The sequence below is a fragment of the Gadus chalcogrammus genome, chromosome 18 (genome assembly GCF_026213295.1).
Source record: "Gadus chalcogrammus isolate NIFS_2021 chromosome 18, NIFS_Gcha_1.0, whole genome shotgun sequence".
NCBI lineage: Eukaryota > Metazoa > Chordata > Actinopteri > Gadiformes > Gadidae > Gadus > Gadus chalcogrammus.
This window is the reverse complement of record NC_079429.1, coordinates 10,970,306-10,981,514: the sequence shown is the minus strand read 5'-3', so window position 1 is coordinate 10,981,514 and position 11,209 is coordinate 10,970,306. Positions and strand designations below refer to the sequence as shown.

General features: G+C 45.7%; 1 protein-coding gene across 1 annotated transcript in view; it reads left to right on the top strand.

Annotated features, from left to right (window-relative positions):
- Positions 1-3,398: 3,398 nt before the first annotated feature.
- Positions 3,399-11,209, top strand: part of ep300a (E1A binding protein p300 a) — a 33,749-nt gene continuing 25,938 nt past the window's right edge. Inside the window, exons 1-6 of the mRNA XM_056576367.1 lie at positions 3,399-3,943; positions 5,544-6,217; positions 7,938-8,117; positions 9,057-9,396; positions 9,897-10,010; positions 10,952-11,188. Coding sequence (XP_056432342.1) covers positions 3,850-3,943; positions 5,544-6,217; positions 7,938-8,117; positions 9,057-9,396; positions 9,897-10,010; positions 10,952-11,188 — 1,639 coding nt within the window. The 5' untranslated portion in view covers positions 3,399-3,849. The remainder of the gene's footprint in view (positions 3,944-5,543; positions 6,218-7,937; positions 8,118-9,056; positions 9,397-9,896; positions 10,011-10,951; positions 11,189-11,209) is intronic.

The following is an 11,209-nucleotide window of genomic DNA, read 5'->3' as shown; positions in this document are numbered from 1 at the left end:
ATGCTTTTCTCAAGCCGTTGCCAGTTCGATGTGCCAGACCCAGCATTGACTTTAAGCCTCAAGTCACCGTAATAGTCCAGAAAAAGGCCCTTGATTTAGCTGGGAATGTGATGTAGATGTAGGGCAACCACAATGAGTTTGTGTGGTATAGATCCGTACATTTTTGCAAGGTCAAGCCACAACAATGTCGGTTGTCCCTTGTCTTTGCTTGCCGACCTGATGAGTTGTGTGAACCAGTGTGTTCCAAACAGCCAGGCGCTCCAGGGATCTCACACTCATTGTGACACGATACTAAAGACCTATCTTGCGTTCTATACTTCGCAGTGAGATGGTTCTGAACTGACCAAGAATTGTTCCAAGAGTTCTCTTCCTTGGGAATCCAAACTGCTTCAGCACACCTCCAATGGTTGGTAACTCAATACACATTGTACTCCACTGGGGCACATGCCAGAGGGTAACCTGGCTCCTTCGTCCACCTCCTGTATCTTCATCCAGCTGGGCTTCCTCATGGAGAACTCAACTGTTGGAGGTTGTAGGCTTTTGAGGGCCATTTGGGGCTCGGGTTCATGGTCTCTCTCTGGGTAGTGCAGCTGGTGTACTTGGTGGCCCTATGGTTCATTGTATAGCGTGACCTGGTGTCTCTCGACATGGCCGGAAGCAATGTCGAGAGACGGAAGCAAAGCTAACTATGAAAGCTGTCATAGCATAGAGACAGCGTTCCACCCCCTTCTTTGTTTTGGTTACTACAATCTTGCTCACGCAATACTGGCAAGGCAAGCTTTGTAGATGATAGATTCATCCTACAGATGTGCTGGGACACATAATATGTGATGTAACCTGGGGCTTTCGTGTTTCTGGATATTGGGTGATTCGGGTCTTTCAACATCAGACACCCTCACCAAGGTGACCCAGCTAGGGAGTTTTTTTTACCAAGTACACCTTCACCAGCCCCTTACAGCCACATCCTCCCTGTGCAGGAGCAGGATGTGAGGCATTTGCTAGAGCGGTGGATGCGAGGAAAGATGCCTGCCCTGGTGGTATGACCGGAAGGGTACTCAAGGAATTCGAAAACCAGTTCTCTGAGGTCTTCACAAAGATCATCACCATTCCGTGTCAAAGTGCACCGTACCCTTGCCTGAACTCTGCCACAATCATTCCACTGCCGAAAAAAGACTGTCATCAGCCATATAAACGACTACCATTTAGTAGCAATGACACCGGTCATCATGAAACGCTTAGAAGGGGCTGGTCCTGCATCAAAGCCCCCCCCCTTGTGAGGATACTTTTAATTGACTTTAGCTCTGCCTTTAACACCGTCATCCTGGGCCGAATGGTTACTATACTTACTGACTCAGGACTCTCCCAACCCATCTTCCACTGGATCAAGGACCAAACCTCCCCATACTGTTAGGGTTGTGTGTTGAGCCCTATCCTCTACACCCATGGCTGTGGCCCCACCCATTCCACCAACACCATTGAGTTTGTGAATCACAAAACTGTGGTTGGACTTATCTCAGGATGAGACTAGACAGCCCACAGAGATGAAGTCCATAGACTGACAGCGTGGTGTTCAGAGAACAGTATCCTCTTGAGCTCCTCAAAAACAAAATTACTCATAATAGACTTCTGGAAAAACAGGCAGAAAGCGTGTGGGGAAAGGGTCCCTGCCTCTAGGTTTCTGGGATGCACATTACTGAAGATCTCTCCTGGACTAAGATCTCTCCTGGACAGTACTGAAGATCTCTCCCGGACTATCAACACAAGTACCCTCAGGGAAACCAATCTGCAGGAAAAGCTGCTGGTGTTCTTCTACTGCTGCTCCAGAGTATGCAGGCGTACTGTATCCCTGCAGGGTTTCCCAGCTGCTCCGCCAGGAGAGCCCTTCAGAGGGTCATCAATACCTCCCAGAAGATCATTGGCTGCTCAATGCCATCTTTAGAGGACTTATTCAGCTCTCGCAGCCTCAGTAGAGTAGCCAACATACTGAAAGAACCATCCCAACCTGGACGCCATTTGTTTTACCTGCTATACTCTGGTAGATGCTTCAGGTCCATCCACTCACAAACAGCTCTTACCCCAGAGCCATACGGGAACCGAACACTGCCAAAAATATATTCTCATATTCTTTTCAGAATTTTCAGCTCAGTATTTTGCTGAAGGCGGTAAAGAAATAAAAACATTTGTTGTACATGCTATTTATCTGTGTGTACAGTATTACAAAATTGAAGGTAAATAAAATATGTAATCAAAGCAATGTGATGATATTATAATCATAAAATGGCTACTTCTTTTTTTCCTTCATCTTCTCGAAGCAAGAAACCCCAGTGTGTTGAGGGAATAACTAAAACCTTTTTAGACATTTCTTAATGCAGGCATTGGTTTTTCAAAAAAATAAAATGAGCTTATTATTTAATTATACATTAGAATACAGCTCAGCATGACACTGCTTATTAAAAGTAATGCAGTGGGGCAGAAAATCCTTTGCGACGGCTGTTGTTACACTTTTCATATTTTATATTTCCAAGGGAAAATTGCTCTCTGAACAAAGATACATTTAGGTGTCACTGAAGTAGTATCAGACTGTAATAATGATTACGAATATAGATTTTTTTTATAATAATGAATAATCCATGAGTAGTAGACATTTGAACGCAGAATGCAAATGCAAACCTTATTGGCCCTTGAAATAAGCTTTAGGCCAGCTGACCATGTTCATGATGTGACTCAAGAGCATAATAACCATATTCAATTTGAAAATTGTCCTTTTACCCATTGGACAATGTGACATTTGAATAGACTTAATTCCATTTCAGGTTTTGCCCTCAGAGGTCTAGGGCCTATGTATTCTACAACCTTTATCTAGAATAACACCCCACAACGACTAAATCGTATCACTCTTGAATAAGAATGCATCACTGTATGATGTGGGCAAGGGTGAACACATAGGCCTAATAACTAATAAACACATTTTTAAAACGATCATAGTTGTGGAAGATTATACCAACATTTGCAGCAACACAGACCTGCATTGAGAAGATCTTTCAAGTAAAGGAATGTCTGTTTCTGGTATTGACATGACATTACATTTCAGATCCACTGGTGACAAAGTTCCTGTTTAATCTCGACAGCAGGAGAAGTGTAATTATTGTAATATTGGTTATTAAGCAGCAGTTGGAATGCAAGATTCAATTCAACAAGGAACTTGTTCCAGTTTGTTTCATGTGTGTGTAGCGAATACATGTTCGCTTTTGAATTGTTCTTCGTTAACTCGTTAATATTCTGTTATTAACATTGTTTACAATTCGACTGGTGAATGTGCGTTTTTTTGCATCCACCATTCCAGATGCACATTTGAATGCTTTATTTTTTTTTTGCATCTTCACCCGCTACCACCAGCAGCACACCATCACTTCGCAGTCAAACCAGCCTTTTCTCGCCCGACATTATTTTCACATTGACTCCGCTCACGGAGGCTGAAACGACGGATGCAATCATGGGAGAGACACGTTGGGACAGTTTATTTACATTCGAAGGGCCTGTATAAGTTTAGAGGGAAGCCGCTACGTGTGTCTCCCTCTTACTTTCACCGACCCCCTCCTCCTCAGCTCGCAGAAATTTATAAAGAACAAAAAATCCGACCAGGGAGGGAGGGGGGTTGATACGCTCAGGCTGAAATCGAGAGGCGAACCTAGGAAAGGGGAGTAATTTGTACACGGGACTTTCCCCCCCTTAGTCCCCCCAAAAGGAGGGGGAAAAGTCGCAATTGTGGAAACGAAAAGGAGCTACGATCTAAAGACGTGAAAACGTCTGCAATTGTGGATACTTTATATATTTTTATTTCGAAAAAATATGGCCGAGAACGTTCTGGACTCTGGCCCGCCTTCAGCCAAGAGGCCTAAACTCTCCTCTCCGGCACTTTCTGCCTCCGCCAGCGATGGAAACGGTAAATATTTTTAATACATTATTTGTGTGTCCGTTGTTACACTGTTTAATATTTCCAACGACCACTGACTACTTGGAAATCTGAGGGATGGATTACTACTCGGTGTTTTGTCGTAGCTGGGTAACGTTAGCATGTAGCGTACGTGTGTCGGACGTGAAGAGATCCGATGCTAGCCAGTCATTTCAGAAGCGCTAGCTAGCGCTGTTAGCTAGGCGCTAGTTGGATACGAATGAGGGCTCGGATTGACGGTCCCATGTCTAATGGCTAGTTTAGCCAGGTTGCTAATTAGCCAAACAACCAGCTAACTTGTAAAGTTTTGAAATTGTGCTCGCGTAAATATTTACTGATAGCAGCTGGATGAAATGTATGGTGACGGTCAACAGCGAAATCAAGTCATATTGACGCATTAAGTTCACAGCGAATTATTTTCGCCTTGTTAAAAGTCGGACCCTTTAACAACAAACGTCGGTATGAGCTAAACCTGAGGTAGCCAACTCCGCTAACATTTCGGATGGGCTAAATTTAGGCCCATTGGTCGGAATGATTGTTATGCTCAAATTGCCATTGTTAGTTTTTTTCTGTAGATGGCGTGCAGTAGTACACGAAGTAGTGGGCTGTTAACAGAACTAGGGCGCAGGGACAGCGCCATGTCTTGTCAATCCCAATAAGTAGGAAACCGCCAGTCAATATCGGTCCGTCCAAATATGAAATTGTTCCCTTGATTTCACCACTTATGGATTTACCCAGCTGCGCCTGGCGAAGTTATTAGTTATAAACTGAGCCGTTAAACGTTTTTGAAGACAACATTGTCCAGTCTTTCCGTGATATTTTACTCGTTGACCACTAAGTGAAGTTAATTACATGTGTTGATTTAGATTTGCAATAAGCCTACGTTGGCATTTGGCCTCATGAAACGACTCCTAAATTGCTGTCATTAATTTATGTCTTTAATGTGATTCGTCACAGTCACGCCCCTTATGGGTTTTCTCTTCTAGCAATGAAATGTAGGCAGCCTGTGAAAGCATGATGGCAGTGATGATTTGTATTGAGCCTTTTCTTTGTTTTAACGATATTGTCAGCATGAAGTGCGCAGATTTTCAAGTAAAAGAATGGTAAGGGATTCATTCATTGACGAGGAGAACCGAAATTACCGCTAATTTAAACTCCTGATTTTAAGGAATTCAGGCAATGTGCTGTGCAGTATCAAATGGTGATATTTATTGTCAATTGAAACGAAGACATTAACTGTTGATTGGCAAAGATCATTTGAGGAAATTAAGTTGCACAGCATCTGGACATAACTAGAATATTATCAGTGTTAATATGTTATTGAATGGCATTTGTATGAACACACACTATCAAGTTTATCAGCGTAAAAGGGCTTTTCAGATTGTTCTGGCTGTAGCTCAGTATGTGTGGTCACATTTAAAACTTGCTTTGGTTAGCTTCCAAAATTCTATACAAAACGTTATTCTCTTGACGGGGCAACTACATTCAGTCATATTCCAGTTTAATTAACAATAACATTACACTCTTATTTGGCGGGTACCCTGTATTTATTACCTTCCCTCCATCTTTGCACTATTCATCTCCCCTCCAGATTTTGGCTCGCTGTTTGACCTGGAGCATGACCTACCAGACGAGCTCATCAGTTCCTCGGAGCTGGGGCTGGTCAATGGCGGGGACATCAACCAGTTGCACCCCAGTATGGGAGGAGGCCCCGGGGGTCTTGGTCCTGGGGTTGGAGGGATGGGCCTTGGATTGGGCCCTGGCGGAGGGGGTCCTGGCCCCGGCGGAGGGGGCCAGGACGCGGTGGCCAAACACAAGCAGCTGTCGGAGCTGCTGCGCTCCGGGGCCCCGCCGGCTTCCACTCAACAGGGGCACCCTGGTGCCATGGGCAACCCAGGAGGGCCCACCTCCATGGGGCAACACTTGGGCAACATGAAGGCGTCCCCGTGCCAGGGGCCTCAGCAGCACCTGTCCTCCCAGCAGCAGGCCAGCATGATGCAGCAGCAACAGCAACAGAACTCTGTAGCTGGGATGGTGGGCAGCATGAGCAGGGCCATGATGGGAGCCCAGCAGAAGGGCAACAATGGACCCCAGCAACAGCCTGGGATGATGGGGGGTCAGGTGATGAACGGCTCCCCCAGGATGGGCTTTGGGAACCAGGGCATGGGTGGCGGAGGCAACCTGCTGGCAGAGACGTTGCAGCAGCAGCAGGTAGCCGGGCCGCAGGCTGGGATGAGGGGTCAGCAGCCTGGAGCCCTCACTAAGGTAAAGAAAATAATGCCTCATGTTAAAACCGAACACAGTTTGTTGTTTGTTCCTTTTAGTCATTCACCAAAAAAGTCGTAATCGAAGACTCCTAATGTGTTTGTGTACTACAGTGATCATAACACTTTAGAATATTTTTTATAGAAAAAGCATGGCTCAAACATTCAGTAGGACCCTATTCTCTATTTAGTGCATTCACATTGGGGCTGATCATTGGTTAACAAGACGAATAGATGGAGCCACCAATCAAAAGCACTATACAGTTTTAGCGCATAAGAACGATAATGCTAAAGGAGGTTACTAGCGGAGACATGAAGAGCGGGAGAGAGAGGGGGAATACATCAAATTATGAAAGTGTTCTCCCCCTCCCCCTTGGTGCTTTGGGAGAGATGGAAGAGGCATGTCGCTGTGTCATGTTTGTGGTAGTTGGAGTAAGTAATCTTCACAACAGCGAACATAAGAATGCTCCTCGTTGACAAGAATGCTCCTGCAGATTGCCGTGTACACTTTGCCGTCTTTGTCACTGCAGCACGTTAACGTCACCATTACATCCCCAAAAACAGCTGAAGCCGGATTATTAATTTGTCTACGATTTAAGCTCTTCTTAATAACTTAATTGAAGCAAAGGCTTTATTGGCCCAACGTGGGTGGTTTTAATTGCAGTGCAAGTGGTCCAGGGATGGAGGGGTGGTGCCGGGTGTGTGTACCCGACAGTGGGGTTTAAAAACAGCCGTGACTTAATGCTTCGGGGGTCCCTGGAGGTGGGCTGTATTCTGCACGCTTTGATGTTAGCATAATGCTACCCACGGGTCCTGCTCTACGGAGGGATCCGTACGATGAGATGCATGTGTGATATGTAAATCTTTCTTGTATGTTGTCGTGGCATGTTGTCATGGGGGAGGTGCTGCTTAAAGTTGTATGGAGTGCTGAGAACGGGTTAAGTTCAATGCAGAACATGCTTGGTGACAATCGTCCTCCTTTTTATATTGTATACATTTCTGTTCGCTGGTCCAAGAAGGTTCAGTTTATAATTAGTAATAATGACAAATCATGCACATTAGGGGATTATTACTTATTTTGTCCCATGCATGAAATGGAAAAAAAACATGAACCATTAAGTATTTTGGTCGCTGTTTACAGCACCATCTTGGATTGATTCAACAGATATTCTGGTACCAAGTCTTTGCCCAAAAAAAAACTTCAGAAGATTTGGGGTACAAATATTTCCCTTCAGTTTCGGGTATTGCTGAATGACATTTGCGATCACTGAATTGTAATGAGACGCACAAGCAGAGGAGAAGAATACGTCAAGCCGGCAGCCTCTGCAGTTATTGCGGCGCTGAGCACAGCCTCACAAAAAATCAGCAAAAGTGTTTGTGTGGAAATATGAAATGCCTGAATCGCCAACTTTCTCTCTTTCTCATTGGTTCAATTGTCAATGGTTTACATGTTTTATGAGGATACAGGATAATATAATCATAGTCACACAGCCTATGTTCCTAAGTGTTGTTCTGTGTGTATGCAGAGCTGGCTTTGCGTTTATGCACTGGATGTGCATATGTTATTGGATTCTGAATTGAGTCGTTGAAGTTTGCTAGTATTGAAACAGACTGCTGACATTCTCTATTGACATCCGTACATTGACCAGTGCGCCAAGGTACTTAATGCTGCTTCTCCCCACATCTCTGGCCCCTCTCTGTTCTATTCTCCCCACTCCCAGATGGGTATGATGGGGAACCCGGGAGGCCCATACGGAAGTCCGTATGCCGGCCAAGGGGCGCAGGGTCTGGGAGGCGCCGGGCTGGGACCTCAGCTTCATAACAAAGGGCCCATGTCCAACCACTTGGCCCAGTACAACATGGACAAGAAGAACCAGCCCATGCAGGGCATGGCTGCCATGGTAAGCAACAAGAACCTCACTGTGTCCTCTTTGATTTAAGTCTTTCACGTGTGGAGAAAGTGGGGTAGTGTGGTGGCTAGGTGTAGTGTTTGGACTCGTGTTTGATACCAAATGTCAGAATCCTACATTTTCATCCCGAAATGACCCGTATCCTGGTAGGCCCCATCCTCCATATCACCATATCATTATAGCTTAAACTAACTTCTTTGTTTCATCAAGTTATTTTATCAAATTTGCATCGGGTTGCACTGGATTTATTGATTTGGAGATTTTTCCTAAACCTACCTCTACTAAAACCTCTATCTTTACCCTACTTCACTTTATTGGCATCAAATAGTGACCCAGGTACTCCTCAGATGTCGCTACGGCCCTAAAGTAATACTGTATAGGGCTACAATCTGATAATGCACTAGGTGGTATTTAATCTAACATTTATTTCTGGCGTAAATAACATCTTCCACTTATGCCGTGTTCTAGCTTTAGTCACTCTAACCAAGTATAATACACATTGATAATTTTCCTTGCACAACAATCTCAGGTGGTATCTTTATTTTGGTACCAACATTACATGGTAGCCCGATTTGTTTTGATATACTATTTACTTAAGGTGTGCTATAATCAGAGAAAAACTCAGGGGTCAAGCAAGATGGCTGAACCCATCTTCCTTATAAATGAATTCTCTATTCATTGTAAGTTGTTTTGAAAAATGGGAAGCACATTTAGTCAGAGAAGGGTAGTAGTATTTCAGGTTCCGTGTAAAAACGGTCTCCATATCGTCTTACTTCTTGACCCTTTCTGTTCCTCACTTCTTCACATCCTTCCTCTCAACTCCTTATGCCCGGTGTCCTTACCGTCTCACATTTCCACACTCTATGACAACCATGTCCTAACCCTATACCTGTACCCTACTCCCTTCTCCTCCAACCCCACCGTCCCCAGGCCTCCCAGCAGGCACAAGCAGGCGTGGCTGGCCCCCCAGGCCCCGCTGTGGGTGGGGCTCCAGGGTTGGTTCCCAACGTCCAGGGCGGTCTTGTGGGGCAAGGCGCCCAGCAGGTGTCGGCGGCGGCCGCGGCGGCAGTGGCCGGAGCGCCGCCTACGGCCGACCCGGAGAAACGCAAGCTGATCCAGCAGCAGCTGGTGCTCCTGCTCCATGCCCACAAGTGCCAGCGGCGAGAGCAGGCGAACGGCGAGGTGCGGCAGTGCAACCTTCCCCACTGCCGCACCATGAAGAACGTGCTGAACCACATGACCCACTGCCAGGCCGGCAAGAACTGCCAGGGTTGGTAGACGTGTGCGTGTGTGTGTGTGTGTGTGTGTGTGTGTGTGTGTGTGTGTGTGTGTGTGTGTGTGTGTGTGTGTGTGTGTGTGTGTGTGTGTGTGTGTGTGTGTGTGTGTGTGTGTGTGTGTGTGTGTGTGTGTGTGTGTGAGAGTAGATTTTGATGCCCACTATGATACCATCCCACCTGTGAATGAGATGCCATGTTTTGAGAAGAACTCGTTTTTGTAGCATACTTACTGCAGTCATCACTTCTGGTAAAATGAATCTGCGTAATAATCATACATTTATGCTACGCTCGGTTATTAGAAAAGTAACTTATTTAAGGTTTGGAGTCTCCAAAGCTCACTGTAACAACCTCTGCAACAAAATGGAACGTTTTCAGAGAGAAAGAACCTTGTGACACTCCCCAATTATGTCGGACGGAAAGCGCGCTGTGGGTTAAAAATCGTCCTGACGCCATTTTGCATTCTGCGGGACTGAACGGTGTGTTTCTGTTTCAGTGGCCCACTGCGCATCGTCACGGCAGATCATCTCTCACTGGAAGAACTGCACGCGGCACGACTGCCCCGTCTGCCTGCCCCTGAAGAACGCAGGGGACAAGAGGAACCCCCAGTGTGAGTGTCGGTATCTGACCATAACGTCGTTAATGTACCACACATGTGTCCGGCTCCTACTGTGCTGACGTGATCCCAACGCCCCTTTTGTCCATGATGGGAGTGGGGTCCGAGTAGAACTGCCTCCACCACCTTCTCCTTTTTACAGTTTTTAATGCCATATAGGTTATTCCCTCAGCATAATGGTGCTAAGAGCTGGAAGGGCTCTACCGCTGCAGGATATTACTTCATTATGTTTCTTAACTTATTATTCTTCATCATTGGGGCTTCCCACTGTAGTGCTTAGCTGTGGTGTGTTTAAAGGAGCTCTCGAGTCATAATTATATTCTAAGAGGGATGTTTTCTACCTAACCCTAAATGGAGGTAAACAAAAGAGGTAAAAGAAAGGGGAGAAAGCTATTGTACTTTTTCCTGAAACCTAATCTCTGGTTTAGGGACAGCTACTTGTTTCAGTGGTTAGTCTAGAGTTTCTCAACTTTTTCATTCCGTGATCCATCAGCAGGGCTACTTATGGCCCAATATGACTTATTATTATTACATTGTCATCAAAGTGAGATTATTATCCATATTTTTCATCAATACAATATTCCCCATTGAAGTCTTCAAACATTATAATGATCAAATGTAACAGCCAAGATAGGTCATTTCTTTTACTTTTGCGATATAAAATAAAATTGCCCCCTTAAACAAGATGCCTAACATTTACTTTAATGTGATGTATCTAAAATAAATGGCCATAAGTCACTCAGAACAAGGAGCCGGCTAAAAGACTAAGGCCCAATCCCATTTTTACCCTTTACCCCTCCCCGTTCAATACAAGGGGGAGGGGGAAGGGTAAGGGGTAGAAATGGGATTGGGCCTAAATAGTCAATGGTATCCGGAAGCAGTATTGGACCAGTGCATCCCTATAAATGGACCTCTGCCTCTCTCTGCCCCTTCAGCTCTCCTGGGCGGTGCGGGTCCAGGTCTCGGGAGTTCGCTTGGATCGGTCCCTGGTGGACCTCCGAGCACCCCCAACCTGAACCCTCCCAGCCAGATCGACCCCAGCTCCATAGAGCGGGCCTACGCAGCGCTGGGACTCACCTACCAGGGGAACCAGATCCAGGGGCCCACGCCACAGGCCAATATGCCCAGCCAGGCCATGCAAGGCCAGCCAGGGATGAGGTCACTAAACCTGGGTGAGTTGGACCGGTCAGGTG